General features: G+C 41.6%; 1 protein-coding gene across 5 annotated transcripts in view; it reads right to left on the reverse strand.

Annotated features, from left to right (window-relative positions):
* PLXNB2 (plexin B2) overlaps positions 1-20,144 on the reverse strand; it is a 249,814-nt gene that overhangs the window by 66,350 nt on the left and 163,320 nt on the right. For all 5 annotated transcript variants that reach the window (XM_015852624.2, XM_015852618.2, XM_015852631.2 and 2 more), the window contains 4 exons: positions 6,474-7,584; positions 4,626-4,808; positions 3,607-3,729; positions 459-559 (listed from right to left, as the gene is read on the reverse strand). In XM_015852624.2, the coding sequence (XP_015708110.1) occupies positions 459-559; positions 3,607-3,729; positions 4,626-4,808; positions 6,474-7,584 (1,518 nt within the window). The remainder of the gene's footprint in view (positions 1-458; positions 560-3,606; positions 3,730-4,625; positions 4,809-6,473; positions 7,585-20,144) is intronic.

Genomic DNA, 20,144 nt, shown 5'->3' on the forward strand with positions numbered 1-20,144 from the left:
CTACATGTCTCCACAGCTGACATTTATATACCAATGGTATTTTATCTGTACACTTTATCTTCAGACATTAGCAATTTCTTTCTTTACGCTCTTTTATTCTGTTTTGCAACCCTACTTAAAATAAATGCTACATTTTCAGGATTTTAAATAGGAAACACTCTTAAGTTCTGGGAGAACATCTGACTGCATGGTTCAGAGAGCCATAAAACTTGCAGTTGCAAGATGTATAATGATTTTCAGTACCAGCAGAAGCATATATATTTTCCCAAACTAATGAAATCTGCAGAAGTCAACGGGGACTTATTTGTGTGCATGGAAGATTGATACCAATGTCTGTGTGATAAAATCCAATCCCTATCAGTACTGAGAGGCTGAGTACAAAGAACTGGAATCGCTATGCAAAGCAATAACAGAAGGCACGTGCCACATCTTGAGGCCTCCTGCACACAGGGACTCACCTGCCCTCCCGCACACACCAGCCGCAATACGGGTCCTGGGCCTGTGTGCACTTCTCGCAGTCTGAGTACTTGTGGCACTGCTGTACGGGAAGGCGATGCACCTGGGGAGCCAACAGCAAGACAAACAATCACGTGTCTGAGGAAGGCGCATTAACATTAACAGTGTTAATGGAGACTGAAAAGCTTATGCATGGGACTGCACAACACTGCCGCCCATTGCAGGAGAAGACCCTGTACAACTATGTTTAGGGTGTAATTTGTTGTTGAGCCTGGCTATCCACCCGGTCATGACTTACAGCTCAAACTGACAAGCTTTCCCTGGCTCTTCTTCACTCCACTGTTCTCTCCGAACTAGCAAAGCTCACTGCCGCAATCAAGAATCACAAGAAAATCTTAAAAAACTGTTCAGTCCCTGCAGTTAGGTTAAGTTACTTCTGGACATGTGCATTACGGCAGCTGCTGCAGAACAGAAACGGTAAGAACATCTTTTCCAACCCAACAAACAGCTTCTGCAGGGCAGGTTCTTCCTGCAGGTTAACATGGCACCAGCTAGATCAGCTGTATTTACAATATCCTCCCCTCCCTACTGTTAGCACGAGGTTGAAATCCTTTGGAAATGTAACCCTAAGTGGCACTTTTAGCCAGAAGGCACTGCAGGAAGTCTGAAAACCTCAAAAAGCCCCTGGTACTTGCAGGGCCACACTTCTCCACGCATAACCCTGATGCCGTGCAGTAAGTTTACAACAGAGAATGGAAAGGGCTGTGGCAGGAAGCAGCACCGTCAGTTCTCAAACTCCCCATAAATATGAGGCTTCTGGGTTTGATTTCTTTTGGGGGTGACAATAAACAATTTGGTCTTTCTTTAATGCCCAGAAAAATGATCTGGCATGTAATCAGCACTTTTACCATGCTGCTGAATTGTGTATGAGAAGAAGGGACATATTCTTCCCAGACTGTTAAGGTCTATGTTTTACCTATGAAGAGTGAAAAAAGCTTACTTATAGAGGTAAGCTTTCTTTTATTTTTTATTACTTAATCTTCTCATTTAAACCTCCTGGCAGTTACAAAGCTACTTTGCAAGTCCAAATCTGGCCTGATTTCACATTAAAGGAGTTCAACCTGATTTGGGCAGTGCGGATGGACTTGATGATCACCAGAGGTCCCTTCTAGCCCCTACAGTTCTGGGATTTGGTGATTCAGTTAGAGAAAATGTCAACACTTGGTAGCGTTCATGCATTTACTACTACACAGGCTTATCTCTTCAGTACTTTCTACTCCCTTATCTTCCACAGGTTGCTTCCTACCCAGACCTGAGTTACTGGCACAGTGCTTCACTAACCAGCTCCCCTCTCGTGAGTAATTTAATATGCACCGAATGGCTTTGTTATGACAAAGTGTCTGCTTCATAATTATGGCAAGCAGAAACAAGCTCCAGAGATTGGCCGTCTCTACAAGTTTTACATAAACTGAAAGGTTTTTACAGAAAAAAACCAGCAGCTTGGCTTACAGACAGCTTCAAAATCCAGAGAAACTGATTTTAGAGATTTTAGGGTTTTTCTAATTAGCACTTGTAACCAGAGAGAGAGGTAAAAGCCATAACAAGCACAGACAGTGGTGAGAATGGTGACTGCCACAGGCTTTGGTGTTACTGCTGGTATGGGACATATCAGAAGGAATAGAAGATCCTTCCACTTCTCTTTAATTTTAATGAGCTACAGTGAGTACAGCAGTAGTGGAGCAGTCCTTTTAGCTTCAATGGGCCCTCCTGACCCTTGCCCATCTCCAGGAAGTGGATAAGGAGTATCACTCTTCCCCATATTTTGTCTCCAAGTAATTTATTTTAAAGGCTGCTTCATGTTATCACCCATCACATCACTTGGGTGGCAAGTGCTGCAACTGCCAAGCAGGTCAGTGTTCAGCATGCACAGCAGCACAGCAATTGTGCCCTTCATTGTTTACCTCCTTTTAAATAACTCTAAACCATTTTAACTCCCAGGGCAGGGTTCTGGTACACTTTTTCTCACAACCTGAAGCTGTTCTGAAAACAGCAGAGTGTGTTTCAGCATTTATTCTTCCCCCCTCACTTCTGTCACTTCATTTCTTCCAGCTCTGAAGGCCTCCATTCTCAAAGTGGGTTGGACTGCTCATTGTAATTAACTCCCGGAGATGACAGTAATGTAATGCCATGACAGAGCTCCCAAGTTTAGTTATTCACATTTAAGCTGAACAGGTTTTGTAAAAGAAAATTATTATTCCCATTATTTAGAAACTTGATGTGTCTATGAGAGATACTTAGAAAAGATTAAACTGAAATACCTTCTTTGGGAGAAATTTTCTGCGCTCTAAATTTAAACATTTTGTAGAGATGGAATTAGCAGCAGCCTTCGTAAATTCTCTATTTCAAGCACACTATCACCAGAAAACCTGCCTTGCTTCAGGTTTGCCCCAAAGCTTATGCTGCTCAGGGCACAGCCTGGTGAGGACACCAGGGTTCTGAAGTAATGTGCTGGAGCCCCATGGGGTGCCAGGCTGCCTGGTCTGGCACTGCCATGTCAGCTACTAGCATCCCAGATCCTTAAGTATTCACAGAATCACAGAACGACAGGGGTTGGAAGGAACTTCAAGAGATCAATGAGTCCAACCCCCCTGCTAAAGCAGGCTCCCTACAATAGGTCTCACAGGTAGGCAGCTCAAGCATCCTCCCTCATGTGCAGCTGCCTGACCCTGCGGCAAACATCACAGCTTCATCCTTTGCCCAGACCCCATTAGAGAGCTTCAGAGGTGAACTCACTTCCTGATCTCAGTCTGTGAGCATTAAGGACATTACCGTTCTCCAAGTGACAGTCAAGTGATTAAGCCCATCACCTCTACTTGAGGGAGCAAAAGGCAGAGGGGAGCTGAAGCTGGTAGAAGGAGGATCATAATTCACCTTCTGTTTTCACCCACCCCCTAACCCCAGCAACATTTTCATATATTTGTAATAACCTGCTTTTCTTCTGCCTGTAGCGGTGCACATACAAATGCAGTGCAGGGGCAGCTCCAGTGATGAGGGTGAGTTCCAGGATTGACAGAGAAGCGTCAAATCTCAGGTAAAGTCACAGAGAAATTTAAACTGGACCTGATGCTTAAAAAATGAGAGATACGTTACCTTGTCTGTGGTCATCACATATAGATATTCTTGGGTTTTGTCAAGGACCAGATCATTCTTTATGGGTTTATTTAGTTCAATAGTCAGAGAGCTGTACTCAGTTACAGTGGATGACAGGAACACCTGTTCCATGGAAGAAAGAAGGGTGGGAAAGTTTGTTATTTTTTGATTATCATGAATGGAAATGCTATGTTTGCTCAAGCTCACAAATTCATATTGGTGAAAACATTTCAATCTGAAGTATTTAACATTACAGGCAGAAAGCACAGCAGAAAAATAACAGAAAAGAGATTGCTCTCTACTCACAGTAGCCAGTATTTGCATTGATTGGTTTTATTTTCTGTTTTGTTTTTGTTTTTTTTCTAAATACTGATTTATTTGAGTGCCATAAAACTCAAATTCTCAATTTGGAGCCACTGTAGTTGAAGGTGTTCAAATTTGTTGACCTCCTTTACAATGTGCAGTTATATCAGCTTCAAATTTCAAACAACATAGTGACACATGGCCATCACTTCTCTTCGGCAAAATAACACATACGGTTTGACAGTCTCCATAGTTCAACAGTATGGACACATAAACCCCAGAACCACGTGCTTCCACAGTCAGAGTTTACCAGAGCTCCTGCTTTAGGTTTACATTGTTATTCTGTTCACTGAATGGCCACAATGATTACAAAATGAAAATCTGCTCTTAAATGAGTAGGGGCTTGAATAGATTTAAGGCCAGAGCAGATGTTAGATTACCTATGGCTATTATATAGGGCTCTTGGTAGGTATCTAAACCTTTGGGGAGAGGTATCATTCAGTCAATGCTAATTCTACCTGTGAAGTGAAAAGCTGAGGTACACAAGAAGTAGCTTGTCTTTATTTTTCTTTGAAAGTAAAGACACTGAGCGCCAAGAGAATCTGCTCCTGCTATGTGATCCTCTAAATCACGTTTACTTTCAGAGCATCAGCACGTTATCAGAACAGTCTGCAACCTATTCAACATGCTCCAAACTTTGAAGTCAGATTTGTTACCTTCAGAATTTTTCCATCCGAAGTCCCCACAAAGGCCACGGTGTGCCCATTCTCCACAGTCACAGTAACAGCCGTGAGATTCATCCCTTCTTTTTGTAATACTGGCTTCTCTATAACACCATTTTTACTTCCCAAGAGGTATGGTAAGTGTTCAGAGCCACAGGGGAAATTTTTGCTTGCATTCTAATAAGGAACAGCAATACAGAGGGATGTTAAACATTCAGATCACTAATTCCTAGCTACGAATGAAGTGCAACACTGCTACCACAATATGATACCCCTCAGACATAGGAGAGCAGAAAGAGAGAAATGGGTTGCCTGGCCACGTTACCCAAGCCAACAAGCTGCAATCAGAAAGCAGTCTGCTAATTGCAAACTGCTTCAGTTCTATTGCTTTTCAGGAGACATACAGAGGAAATGTTCTTTGTTTTTGTCTCATTGCAAAAGCACAGATTAAAAAGTAACTAGTTCATTTAATTAGCTTGTCATATAGATCAGGTTTACCAATTTTGTTTTGAGGACTGTTTTTTAAGCTGTTTTGGTTTTTAATTTGCTGCACTCCATAGAAGAGCAGCTCACTGGCAATTGCCTCATGAATATTCAAAATGTTCAATATGCTTTAATCTGAAACTGCAGAAGAAAGTTCATCCACACCTTGTCTTTCCTGCTACTCTGCTCTCTAACTGGAAATCCACATCTCCCTTTTGCTAGAAGCTGAGGCCACTCCAATTCTCACAGTCACAGTTTGTGTATTGGCTGCTCACCTCAGGTGCAGGGTATTGCAGTGAGAAATATTGGGGTTTGGAATCTTCTAATCAGTGTTAGAGATCTACTGCATGGCTGTGATTTCATGAGATGAAGGATTCTGGGTCAATACCATTAATGACCTGATATTCCCATGCCTCATCCCTTCAGATGTTCACTCCTATCCCTGGGCTGCAGCATGCCTGTTTTCAAGCTGTGCTCAAGCAACTGCTTATGGAAGTGTGTAACTTCCTTGCATTGGGGAATTAAGACATATTTCTTCAAGTTTGCTGACTTATTTCTTAAGGTGATTCAGTCCCTCAACCCAGATTACAGTTGGCTGCAGTAACAAATGGCATGCACAAATGAGGACTGGGAATAGGTTGAGAGGCACGGACAAAAGCAAACGTCGAACAGAGAAGCTGAAAACTGCATCATAAAGCCAGAGCCATAAATAGAAAATCTTGAAGGATGTCAGTGTCCTCCAGTATCCAAGGCAATGAAAAGCCATGAAAATACATGCAATGTCACCCTCATGCTGAGGGTCTATTTTGAGCCAGGAAAATATGTGAAAGGCATCTGAATATAAGAAACATGCATATTTCCAATTATCTGAAAATTCCAATCCAAGTGAGAAACAACACTGAACTCCGGGTATCGCCTTCAAGATCAATTATACCACTTAAAAACATTATAGATATGTTGGCTGTGAACAGAATTGTCTACAGTAATCATCTGGAAGCTGATCATGGGCATAACAAATCATTGCTTATGACTCAGTAATTTCCACACACCAGAAAGAACTCTTTAAAGAAATGCATTCATGAAAACAGATAATATTCCACTTTTAGAAGACATCTACTCTTTTTTAAAATAATGCAAATTATAAATACATTGTTGCTTCTCTTCCACTTCTTGCAACTACGTTGTTGCTTCTCTTCTCTTCCCGACCACATTCAATTTCTGTAGCAAATCCATTGAGTGAACATCCCTTTTTCAATCATCTGATCTCACTGTATTTTATCTCAAAGCCACATAAAAATTATACAGTTGTATATTATCCACTATTCCTACCACAGATTCTAACATTGATGATGATATTACCTGTCCATGTGGTCCACATGGGTTTTCTACTGCAAAGAGTTTGTAAAACATGCTGGTATTCTTATTTGTATAACAATCATCCCGGTTTTTCTCCATTTTTTCATTGATGTGTCTCAATGAAAACACACACATGGCAGATTTTAGGGAGCCATTATCTTTGTTTACTTTGCTGAAGAGCGCAACGAGCACTTTGTCATCAGAGGCAGAATCTGTAGCTTGTCTTTGCTGAGCCATGCTCTTAGCCAGCTCTTCTCCTGGGGTGGTGACATAAGCAGAATGACAGTGATCATAGGAGCCGTCCTCATCTTTGCAGCCCAAGTCCATTTCAAAGTAGGAATAATAATGGGCATCATCTTTGCAAAGACGTGCAATTAGTGTGCGGTTATTGACAGGCTGCTTCTCTTGCTGGTTAAAAATGAAATAAACGTAATTTTTATCCTCAAAGACTGTCACAAATTGTTGTGTGCTTGAAGAATGATACGCTGATTTAACAGCTGCCGAGTCCGAATACATTTCAAAAATGTCTTTCCCATCCTTCTCGTGGAGCTGCCGAGTGCTGATTATTATCCCATTATCATTTGGTCCATTCCCTTTCCCAACAAACAGCACCTGATCATTGTCTAAGGAAGTGATCAGCCCCACTGTCGATACATTCTCATCGTTGCTTGCTACAAAGGACTTCTCTCCACTAGTTTCCACATAATGCGTTACTTTGGTAATGTTTTCTAGATCTCTGGTGGCACAAATCCCTTTAAAAAGGCTCCCACACACCACAATTGTTTTATTTTCCTTGTTCAGCAGCAATAATTTGTTGTAATTGTCAGTCAGTACTGCCTCTTTACATTGATTTTCTTCAATGGGAGGTGTGCATTTTTTGTTGTCCTTTCTTGGCCCTGTTTCCACATGTATTCGTACCACCAGATTTTCTGTAAGCTGATACAGAGCATTTACCACTCCCAAGTAGATTATGCCAGTGTCATTATCCACTGTTAGATGATTTAGCTCTGTGGCACTCTGAAAAAATTTCAGTTCTTCACTTCTGGAAAAGGTGATGCAAAAGCAGCTCAGAATGCTCAGCGTCCAGATCCATAAAGCCATCTCTACGTAATACCTAAAAAGGGAAAAGAAGAGTGTGAAAACTAAGAAATAAAATTGACATGAAATTCGGAGATGTGAAGCTTTACATAATGATTTTGGACACAAATATACTCACCCTTATGCTTGTGCAGACATCACAAAGATTATAAAAGAGTCAAATCTTGTTAATTGCCTATCAGTGTAATATGGTGGGGAAGAATGGAACGAGGTCACATGCCCAAGCATTGAACATATAACCAATTAGATAATTCTGTGCTAAAGCACAATGAGGTCAATGGACAATTTGAAATGTAACAAGAAGTGGTAGTGTTTCTCCAGTTTCACACTGTGTGAATTGTTAATTACTGAGATTCTAAAAACAAGCTGGGGAAGCTGGCATTTCAAGCAGCGGGGGAGACCTTACATACAAGTAACGCTGGGGACATTTGGTGTTGCAGGACTTTCCTGATGAAGAAAAAAATTCTTCTGTAGACTACAAGGAGTGCATCTGGCTCTTACTCTTTGAGAATCCTCCACTGCCATAAAGCTGCTTCCTATGCAACGTTGCCTTTGATATTACTGGTATGCATTACAGTCTGACACTCCGCTTTAGCACCACAACTGAATGGTTTTAAATCTGCCTTTAAAACATCATTTAATCACTGAGAGTTTTACATACTGAAGATGCTCTTATGTGTTGCATTGTTCAACCCCCTCAAACAATTTCTGCTTCCAAAGCAGATTGCCCGGCTCTGTGGAATTAAGCAAGCACTTTCTGAGACTTGTAGCCTGGCCTAATTGTAACTGTGGGACCTAAATAAGAAGGCAAATCTAAACTGGCTTCCTAAGAACTGAACACTTTTCAGTGTTTTCTGCAAGTTTTTCATTCTGAGAGCATAAAACAGAAGGCTTGGACAGAAATGTTTGGGGGAAAAAATAAATTGTGTTTGGAGGAAATACTGAAAAAAAACCACAAGTATGATCCACAGCTTTTTCATAATTTTCAAAGTAAGTCATGGGATTCCATAGTGAGATGAGGAGAAACTCAATGAACTCAAAGGGAATGTGGGGATAAAACTGGAAGTATCTGGAACTGTGAATAGAACTGAAAAAATGAAACCCACAAAAGACAAGAGATACATTCAACAAAGTGACCTAACTGGGAAAAGCCTGCTAAGAGGAGGAAAACAGCAGAAAATACCAAAGAAAAAAGAAAGAATAAAAGTGACAATGAAGGAGCCACCCTTCTGTGCCAGTTATAACTGCTGTGTTGGCAGCAGTGACAGACGACAGCAGGATGTGAAGGAGAATTGCCTGAATCACCATTTATACTGGATAACTGAAGTTAATCATCAACAATAGGGTTGCAACAGCTGAAGCAGGGAGGGAAGAACCTTGGCTGTGAGGAGGAGCCACCTGCTGGGTCCCAACACTAGCCCTCATCACCTGACATTGAGCCTTCCTGTGCTGACCATGTTTTGCTCCTCTATGAAGAAAACGTGTGTAACAGAAAATCACTCTGAAAGTAGACTGATTCTGACTTTGAAACAAACAAACAAACAAACAAAATGACAAAAAGTAACTCAGGATAACGATAAAAAAAAAAGAAAAGCTAACTTCAAACTTACAATGCTAGAGTCCTCATCACAAACCAGACCAATTGGCTGCAAAATGAGGTCAAAGAAGAGCCAGCACATTACCAACAGCACAAGTCCAACTTCTAATGATAGGTTGACCTTATGTGACAGTGGCCTGGAAAAGCCTAAGAATTATACCCCATTCTTGAGACACGTGGACTTCAACACATGCCTTGCAAGGTAATGAGGTGTTGGACTTCACTGCAACAACCTTAGACCTTGTCTAAGAAACTCAGAATGAATTCTGATATTATTTGTAAGAAACTCCTATTTCTATCTGCTCCCAAGGACCTCAATTTTCCAAACAAGCTTTGGGCCTGGCTCACATCTCCACAGCTAAATGGTATGTCATCATGCATGTCATCTAATTTCAAATATTGTCCCTGACATTTATCTGCAATGAAATAATAATCATAAAGAAAAACAGCTTGACACACTGCTGCAATGTTGTTTCACAACAATTTTATCATTCCGCCATCTATTGTGCAATGATCAAATGCAGAAAAAAACAGATTCATTTGTTTATGTATTTTCCACAAAGTAATTATTGTCATCTCTGATCGTAATAAAAAAACCTTAAATAGCTCTCCTTAGAAAATATGCCTCAAATGAATGAACAGCAATTCATTGTACCTTAAGATCTGGGCTTGGTTCACCCCCATGTCCATTTATTTCAGTAGATTAAAAAAATATAACGGAAGAGCAGAATGCATCTGTTTAGTTCTAATTGTACTACAGGTACTGAATTGTAATACAGCTATTAGAAATGGATTGCTTAGCAGCAGTCATTCATGCCATGGTTTGTCCACTCGGGGCTCTCAACTCATGGCACAGAGGCTGCACTGGCAATACACATACATACATGCCTTTGTCCCTTTGGAGAATAAAAGGTCGTACTTATTCTTCCCAGAGCCAGGACTGAAGGAAAAGAAAAACAGAAAAGAGAAAAGAAAAAGATACTTACAGGAGTAACCCATCTCTGTACAAAAATGGGTAACACTTCCTACTATTTTCTACCTTGTTTACTTCAGATGTAAAATTTGAATGTCAGTGACAGTCTCTTTCTAATCTGACTCCAGACAGCAGCTAGTAGATCATTCCAATTTCATTCTGGACTATGATGTGAGTGTCACCAGGAAATTAATGATGGTTTGATCTTCATTAGGATATCCACATAGGTTGAAGATATTTAAATCCCATTAAACATATTAAAGGAAACTGTCTTTTGCAAAACTGGGCAAATGAATCCCATAAGGCACCAAAATTAACAGTTTTATTTAAATGATTCAGAACTACACGCATTCTCTATTCATTCTGCCTATTCATTTTTTTATTGGCATTAGCTCCCTGTTGCTCTTCTCCCAGGTCAAACAGGATGAAATTATAACACACAGGGTAACAGTTCTCCACTGTCTATACTGGCTTTGTTTTTTCCCCCCTCATCAAAAGGAAGAATAAACAAAAATGAAATAAGCTATGGAAAAGATCCAGGCCTAAATCTCCAATTCCCACACACCCACTTCCAAAAGACCAAACTTCGGGAAGAAAAAAACTAACCAGTTCAAACCAGTTGCAGTACAACCACAGCTCCTTCCCACCTGACCTGAACTTTGACTATGGGAAAGGCAGCAGGAGGGGCCCTGCCATGGCCATCTACTGGGCAGGATATCCAGGGCTGCTATTAAGACAGGTGCCCCACTGAGCTAGGTGCTGTGGAAATGCATCAAGGGAAAGCTTCCTGCTGTGAAAAGCTGTTTTAAATGAATAAGTCAAGAAAATGTGAGATGAAATGAATAAGAAAGGCAGGCTGGAGCACTGAATCTGAGACATCCAGCCAGGCAAATATATTTCCAATGGATTATTTACATAACTTTAATTATACATGGGCATGTATGGTTTACTCAAAGTCATGCTCTGATCATAGAGTTGTTAAGCGATTAAATGTCTTGGGTTGGAAGGTACCTTCAAGATCATCACCCTCTGACCAAGCACTTACTTTTAAGCACTTGGCAGATGAAGGATAAAAGAAACTCAGCAGTGCAGCCAACCACATCACTGCTGTCACTCTCCAAGTCCTGCCTCCATCCTGCTTCTTGCTCCCTATCCCCATAAGTGTGGTTAACACGCAGCCCTGGTGCAGCCAGCTGGTGACTCAACAAGTGCCAGCATTATTTGGTGAGAGGGAAAGGGGCATTCGAGGCCGGGCTGGATGTGGCTCTGGGCAGCCTGGTCTGATGGCTGGCAACCCTGCACATAGTAGGGGGGTTGAAACCAGATGATCATTGTGGTCCTTTTCAACCCAGGCCATTCTATGTCAGCAACTGAGCACTTTAGAAGAAGCCCTCTGAAAACAAGCACAGTCGTGCTGTTTATGATGAATACGAGACTCTGCAAGTTGTGCGCAGGAAACATAGAGCACCCAGGAGAGGGCTTCACACACAAAACTGCAATAAAGTGACACTGCTTAGAAATGACACAGCTACCAGACTGTCCCATTTTTAGCTAGATCGATTTTAAGTAAATGTAACTTCATGTCTTTCTACTCAAACAAGACTGATAACCTTAAGTAACAGTCAATTCCTCAAAAGGCATGCAGAAAGTAATGAGCATCATACTGCAGAAGTGCTAAGTGAACTTCAGATTGACTTTCCACAACTCCCATAAATACCCCCAGGATCAGCACTAAAAGCACACAGACACAGAAGGGACAGCTGTTTTCCTCCTTTCCTGTACCTGCACACCTGAACCTTCAGCTCTTCAACCACCCTCAGCTACCTTTCTTTCTGCCTTCAGTATAATTTTAGCTTTGTTACTTCATTTCTTACAATCATTTCTATTGGAGCAAAAGAATACCAAGCTTTGCTTTAATCTGAATAACTGACAGCTAAAAATATGTCCCAAACAACAGACAGAAAAAGTCCAATGGATGAATAATTTTCCTTGTTCAGCTTCTCTGGTGTTTTTTGCAGAGTTGTGCCTTTCTAACTATACTGTACTGAATTGACTCTGGTACCTCATCTAGTCTACATGAAGTTTCCTGGCTTGTCACGCTGGGTCTAGAGACAAATGCTTCTGCCAATGGATGTGTGCAAAATCAATCTGATGGGCTTTCAGAGTAAGTGATGCAGAGAGCTGTGGTCCCTATTGAAAACCTTCCCCCAGTCAGAGAGAAAAAGCTCCCCAAACTGCAAAACAATAAAGGTACAAATCCAAAGGGTGTACTCAAATCACATAAGAGATTCGGAGAAATGAGGAACGAAAAGAAATCTCTCCTATCTCTCATTTGATTAACTGCGTGTTTAGCTTCAGGTGGGTTTTCCACAAGCCAAAAATAATTCACCTTTCATATTGAAGCTAAAAAAAAACAAAACAGAAATTGCAGAATGTCTGGATAAGGGATGAACAGATTTTCTGTTAGGATTTTGAAGTTTCTGATTTTGTGAGAACTGCTTGTAAATGTGAGCATCCTCCTCCACAGCCACAACTTTTATTACTACTTCCTAAATACAGTCAGAGAGAGACTTCACTGCTTCAGAAAAGGAATCACCTGGAAAAACACTGCAGAATTCAAGTGCATTTCCTAAAAGGAAGACAACATGCTGGAATGGCTTTGGGAGGGGGAATAAATTCTTTTGTTGACTATGGCATATGTCCAAGACTGCTCTTGTAGAATGAGAAGAGCAATCTCTGTGATGGGAAACCAGCCTTTACTTCTTTTGGTTTGCTGCCAGCAGATGGGACCCATGGGTTTGCGACCAGCGGGAGTCTCCTTTGCAGAGGATGAAAACCCAACTTCCAACATCTGTATCATTAAAAGTTGTGATAACTTCTACTGCTATTTTTCTTCTCTTTCACTGGTTCTCAAAACACAATTTGCTAACATATCCTTGAATGGGACTAACCGTTCTACCTAAAGAACCTGGAAAAGTGGCAAAGAATTGGCAAATACTTATAGATTTTACTCCTTATGTGGAAGACAAAGATTTCACTAGACAAGGAAAACTCTCTTTTAAAAAGAAAATAAACTATTTTAATATTATAAAGTTTATTTTTAATATATATATAATCATATTTATATGGGTCTTTTATAAAGCTTTTTGTAAATTACAGAGGTGCAAAGGAAATAATGAATGTTATACCCTCAGCCACTGTGCATTCTGCAGGTGTTTTGCAGTGTAAAACAAATGGAAGACAGATGGGACCATAAACTCAGGTGACAGAAACGCAGTGTTTCCTGTACCGTGGTTTAACCTGGGCAGGAATTAGATGAATTCTGGGACTCATAGAGAGGTGAATTTATTGCTCAGACCTGAAGCTTCAGAATAACCCAGCAGTAGCTGAAAGGACATGAGAACACACACAGGACAGTGCATCTGGGAAAGGGGCACCAGAGAAAGATCCTTTTATCAACCCTGAAAACGCTTATCCTTCAGAAGACCGGGGTATCAGCAGCTGCTCCTGCAGAAGTGCTCAGATAACTCACTCCCTGAGCAAGACCAAGAACCCAAGATTCCCACCAAGCTTGCCAGAACATCAGATGAGTTTGGAAGTCTGTACCTCCAGTCATATCACTGAGACCCATCAAACCTGCCACCTGCCTTGTGTCTCACAGTATCCATGTGGAGAACACAGAAATTAAAGAGGGCACCTTACCCAGCTCTAACTTAATCACTGGTAACCACAGAAAACACTACTGCCATACACAAAATGGGCCAGCAACACAGAGAGCTCCTTGCTTCCAAAATGTCTTCCTGTCCCAGCATGGAAAAGGTTTCTCAAGGCACTACAAGTGAAGTGTTAATTAACAGCTGGGAGTGCAACTGTTTTTCACAACAGGTTCAGTATCCACAAAGTTCCTGCCGTCAGCCCAACAAGGACTCCCAAAGACTTGGTGAAAAACTGGTACGAAGGATTAAGTCTCAGGTTTAAATAAGACAAACAGCAAAATCAGAGCCTGCGCTAATAATAATGTAATTAGCTTCGAGCTAAATTAATAACACTATTGGTAGTCTGAATTGAAACCTTTTATCTACATATACCTGAGCTCCAAAGTGTTTAATATTCTGAGCCAGATCCAAATTCAGAGCAAGAAGGAGCAGGAGGAATGGGAGTCTTAATTTTTCAACTTGGAGTCACTCAAAATAGCATTAAGAACAGCTAATGAGACGTAGAAAATGCATACTTACATATTTTGCAATCTGACTCAAGAATTTCCAATAACGTGCTGTCTCTGCAACATCAGCAGGTAATGAAAAAAAAACAACAAAACAACAAAACAAAACCAAAAAAGAAAACCCAGATGCAATTTGCAGTTTTATTTGAACTCTTAGAAGCAAAGCTGTGCTACGCAAAGCTGAACTCTAATGATTTCATTGGCTTATTACAGCCAGACTTGACAGCATTTGGATTTAGAAAATCTTCTACCATGGATACTGTCATAGTCCAAAGTGGTTTTTGTTTTTTTTTTTTTATTGCTATTAAATATAATAATTAAAAAACAATCTCTAAGTGAGAGTATCTTCAAGAGTTCACAGTGCCAAGTAAATTAAAGTATATTTACTGAGAAAAGCTACTACAGAAAGACCTTCCTCCCTATCACAAGCTACCAGCATTTGCTGAGTATGACACACTCCGAGCTACAGGTAGCTTATGCCAGAAAGGTCTCTTTAAACCCTGATTTTTATTATTTTAATTCTTATTATAAGGAAAAATGCACACATTATCACCTCACATGAGACGGCTGCATATACACAGTTCCAGTCCCACGGACTGGAGCATGCAAGGAAAAGGAGAATGCTGCAAGAGCTGGCTCCACGCCGCTACAGAAACTGGCCTTCTTGGCCCACACCTCCCTTTCAGTCTGGCTTCTATATTCATCCCTCCATCTTTTATGTGTTTTCTCTGTAGAAATGAAGCACCCATTTTAATGAGGCCTCGCTTTCTCAGTTTTACAAAGATGCAGTTGATCTGCAAGAAAAGCAGCCGAGTGACGTGGTTAATAGCCAGCAGCTGACTCGGCAGGAATCTGAACCCACAGCATCCCCCCTTTGACCTGCTTCCTGGTTGGTTTCTGTGTGTTTTGTTTTAAACCACGACATAGCCCACTAACAAAACATCAGCTTTTTTATCTTATTTGCTTCAGTCTTCATCGCACGCTATGCCTGGTGATGCCTAGAACCTCTTTATGGACCAAAGCACATCTACATCAGTCTGCAGTCAGCATATAACCATAGAGCTCATTTAAACACTCCTAAAAATGCAAACAGGTACCTACACACTCCTCACTGCTGAAAAGAGGCAAGCCTATTCAGTGTAAATCCCTGCATCAGCTGAGCTGTGAGAGCCATGGTATCCTGGTGCCATGGCTGAGCGGGGCAGGCACAGTAACAGGACACAAGCTGAGAACTACACCAGCACCACTGCCAGCATTGTGCTATTTTCTACCCCACACAGAAAGGCTTCTTGCTTTCTTCTATCCAAAGAACCAATAGAAAATGTTAGAGGACTTAGAGCATGGGAAGGAACATGATGGAGTTAGGACAGCTTTAATTCACTGCCTTTCCCCGCGCTAGGGGTACTATGGCTCAAGGAAAAAAATGCATTTAAGCTGATAGTAAAAGGACTCTGTGTCACCAGCTCCCTGACACAACAAGGAATTGCTTGTTTGCAGTGCTAAGGTCATCTTCAAGGACCGCTTTCGGACTTCCCCTGGAAGAAACAAGAAGGAAGGCGAGTTTTTTCCAGTGTGGGGGAATCTGAGCATGACCATGTGGAAACAAACACAAACAATTCTGCTCCTTCCTTGCCAGAACCAGCTTTCCCTTGTAATTAACCATTAATCATGCACATGCACACAAAAATGAAATTGAAAGGATGACGTTCCCAGTATGTGCTACGTTTTCCTACCACTTGCACAAGTGAGGCTGAGTCACACAAAGGCAGTCCACCTCACCCTGCCCCGCTCACAACACAAGCAGCGAATCCCACCCTGCCTTGCTAAGCTAAGGGGCACTTTGATACAAGGCAGAGATAAGCTTCAGTATGAAAAGCATAAGAAAGCAGTGCCAAATTTATGCAACACAAATATTAGGAGTCACTCATTAAGTCCTACATGACCAAATCCCTTCCCCCTAATTCCTCCCCTCACTGCACAATGTTTGCTGCATGATCCCATCCCACTGTACTTCCTCAGCCTTCTCTTTCTTGTAGTTTGTTTTCCCATTTGGGTTTACCAGGTCTCCACACACTTCATTTTAAGGCAGATTTCTGGCTGGTTTCTCTGGGCTATTCTGACAGGTAGGACAGAAGCTCTGTGAGAACTGGAATCTGCAAACCACACTGAATGGAGGCACAACAACATCTATTGTGCTTCGGGCTGACAATGAAAGCCACAAAGAGAGACAAGCAGAAGAAGATGGGGAAAATTCTTGAAATGGAAAGTTTATTGAATGTTAGGAGCCAAGAAACACATAGCTGAGGGATGGAGAATTTTCCTGGCTTCTGCTGCTGGAGATAATTCACTGGCTTTTGTCTGGTTTCTCTGTCTTTAAATTCTCTCAACCTTCATTTGGACCATTTGTACATCCATAGCAATGTTATTCATTTTGATCGCTCAGAGATTGAAGATTTTTTTCTTTGCCCTTAAAATTAATGTTCACGATGGTTTTAAAAAAGCTCTTTTCTTTCTCTTCCCCTGCACATCTTTTCACATCACCTTACAGCTCCTCCTCCCCCCATCGTTTTCTTTTCTTCCCAGGCACAGCCTCCAAGTTTTCCTCCCCTACAGTTGCTGCTTCTACCGCCTGAATACTTGTGTGGAACGTCTCTGATGACAAAGCAGAGGCAGAAGAAAAAGAAGAGGGGAAAAAAAGAACAGGAACCTCAGGTGATTTACAGACCCCGCTGGGGAGCTCAGACATCCTCACTGCCTCTCTGACTTTCTGTCTCTTTCCAGTCTTACCTGGGAACAAATCTTGTTTCTCAACTACATTTTCTTCTTCCTTGTGCTTTTTCAAACAGAGGAAAGAAAAATTCAGCAAGAAACACTTCACTTCATGGCATAGTCTGATTTTACACACTGAGTGCTCACTCCAGCCTGGGGAGCAGACAGGGTAGGAACCACTCAGAGAAGCAGAATTGAGATGTAGCAAGAAAAGGTGCATAGTAAATATTGGGTGAAGCTTTTAATGCAGTGAGGAGATGACTGAAAGAGAATTCATATGACAGAAGGCTTGCAGGAAATTGACTGTGATAAAATAAATAGCACACGCAGTATGAAGGGTTAAGTACCCAATGTTTACAAGTGTAGAACAGGCTGTACACATCCAAGTCGCATTTGATTGCACTTACTTATTCATTTTGGTAGTCAGTTGACGCAGACGGAAAAAGACAAAACAGAATTTCAGCATTTTGACTTGTACTTTACCTTTTCCTCTCCTCTCCTCTCCTCTCCTCTCCTCTCCTCTCCTCACACAGAAAGCTCAAATAAGTGACTGTAGTGTCCCTGGGTCTAGAAGAAGAGTGCTGGCTTGCATCAGTCCTATCTGCCTGGACAGACGCTGCATGCTCTTCTTTCATATTTCTATTCATTACATTTCACTCCAAATTTATATAGCCAGTTAGCCAGTAACTCGCACGGGTTTGACAGCAGCATCTACCTGTGCCTGCCTATTTAATGGCTTGTCAGCAATACCATTATAAAATCCCTTTTTTATGGATGCATAACACGGTCATAAAATGTGTTTTCCTAGCTTCAGAATTGTCCAACACAATTTCATCTCCATGAGCACTTTATTTCAAAAACATAGCATGATACAGTGCATGATGAAAATATATTACCAGGCATTTCTCACTGATCCCTGCCTATCCCTTCCAGAACAGAGGTCTTTCCTTAAGACTCCCAGCCCCCAGATATGCGGAACACAAAGCTCTAGTCTCTGCAGAGCAGCTCTATCTACATGTGGGGTAGGTTTAAATAAAACCAGCCCATATGTATGAACAGCTCAGCATCCACTCCAGTTGAACTCACCAAACAGTTTAGGAGGGGTCAGGCTGTGTCCCCACAGATGGAAAAGCAGATATGAGAGGTTGCATGGCTGCCACCTACCTTTTTCACGTGAGGCTCCTCACTGGAGCATTATGACCCTCCTGAACTAAATTGGAAAAACAAGTGTCATTGAGTCGGGTGCACTACATGCTGTTGATGCAGGAGAAATTTATCCCTAATGTGGTCCCTCCATGTTAGAGTCAGAAGGTTCCCCTGTGCTGGGGGCTGAGCAGATTCAGGACGCACATGAGTTCTCCACCAAACTCCTCTCTGCAGGGCACAATTTTTACATGGAAAGCTTCTGTGCTGTGAGTGCTTGTGCGAGGGCTGCCCTGACAGTAATGTCTCCCATGCTATTATGTTGGCCCACGATGTCAGAGGCAGATGTTGGTGGTATGGCAATAGAGGTTTAACATTCCCACCAATATCCCATTACATTTTGTTGCCATGCAACAGATGGCGGCACAGGAGCAGTCTGACAAAATGGCGTCTAACATGAAAGTGCATGTGAAGCAAAGGTGTGTCACTGAATTCCTCCATGTGGAAAACATGGCACCCATTGGCATTCACTGACACTTGATGAATGTTTATGAAGACCAAACAGTGGGTGTGAGCACAGCGAGGCAGTGGGTGGTGCATAACAGCAGTGGCAACACTAACAGTGCATCACCTCCACTGGTATGGGGCTGAGAATCTGCTCTATCAAATAGTGTTATCGTGTTCTTTGTATCTGTTGTAGTTTCCGTGGAAATAAACAGGATTCATTACTTTTGGAGTGACCTATATAAATATACTTATAGCCTCTTGCTCACTTGTCCTGAAAAAAATCTAGGCCTGAGTCTTAGAATTGATCCTCAAAATTACTAGTCCTAGATTTACAATTTTCTCCTGTGTCCTCAAAGATATTCAAGAACCACAAGTCTTGTTTCAAAAGATCATGGGATACAATTTTGGCTGCATGGATGTAAAAAGCAACGGACAAGCAAATCAGCCCTTCCATTCCTACCAATTGCAACCCATGGTTTGGGAGACTTTTTTTTTTAATCTCCCGGCTGATTTTAATATCAAACTATTCCGAAAGTGTATTTTAACCTTGAACAACTGCATGACTCAGAAAGGTATTTTTAAAGGCAAAAAAAAGAAAAAAGAAAGGGGGTATAAAGAGCACTGTTTGCACTGTAAATAAAACATCTGGTTTCAGTTTCCTGACACTCCAGACCTAATTCTTCCTAAATGTTGGTAACTCTGAACTCTCTGTATCCTTGATGGATGAGCTGGGCTAACCGCAGTCAAATGAAGGAATGGCATTTTTCATGCTTCTGGCAGCATGGCGAGTCTTTAATCTATCTAAATGAATGCTCCCTATGAAAAAAAGGCATGATAAAGGATGCAAACCCGCAACTAATGCCATGCACACTCTTAATGCTTTCTGATGGGAGGAACTGCAGGACAAGCTGAGCAGAGCATTGACCTTATGTGCAGTCCTATGGAGATTCCATTTCCTGGCCTGGGCTTCACTTTATATTTGAACAAACACAAAGATCTGCCCCATTAATGCTACCAAACAAAACAGAGGCCTCAACCCAAGTTATTGGCTTTCCCCAGATCTGACATACAAAGCTTTGCATGTTCATGGGGACAAAACCACCATGAAGTTGAGGCCTTACGCTCCCAAGGGTTTATTCTCTGCTGGTGCAGAGCACATTTCAGTTCCAGCTGTAACAAGATGAGTTTCTTCTGCCTGTTTGTGACCTGACAGAGGCCACGGTGAGCGGCTGCTCAACAGCTGGTGGGAACATTTTTCTTCTCAGTGATAAGTGTATCTGGACACTTGATTTAGTAGAGCCAATAAGGGCCAACTCAGTTACACGAGGCAAATAGGGAAAAGTGTAAATCCTCCTACTTGCATGA

The sequence above is a fragment of the Coturnix japonica genome, chromosome 1 (assembly GCF_001577835.2).
Source record: "Coturnix japonica isolate 7356 chromosome 1, Coturnix japonica 2.1, whole genome shotgun sequence".
In the NCBI taxonomy this organism is placed as follows: domain Eukaryota; kingdom Metazoa; phylum Chordata; class Aves; order Galliformes; family Phasianidae; genus Coturnix; species Coturnix japonica.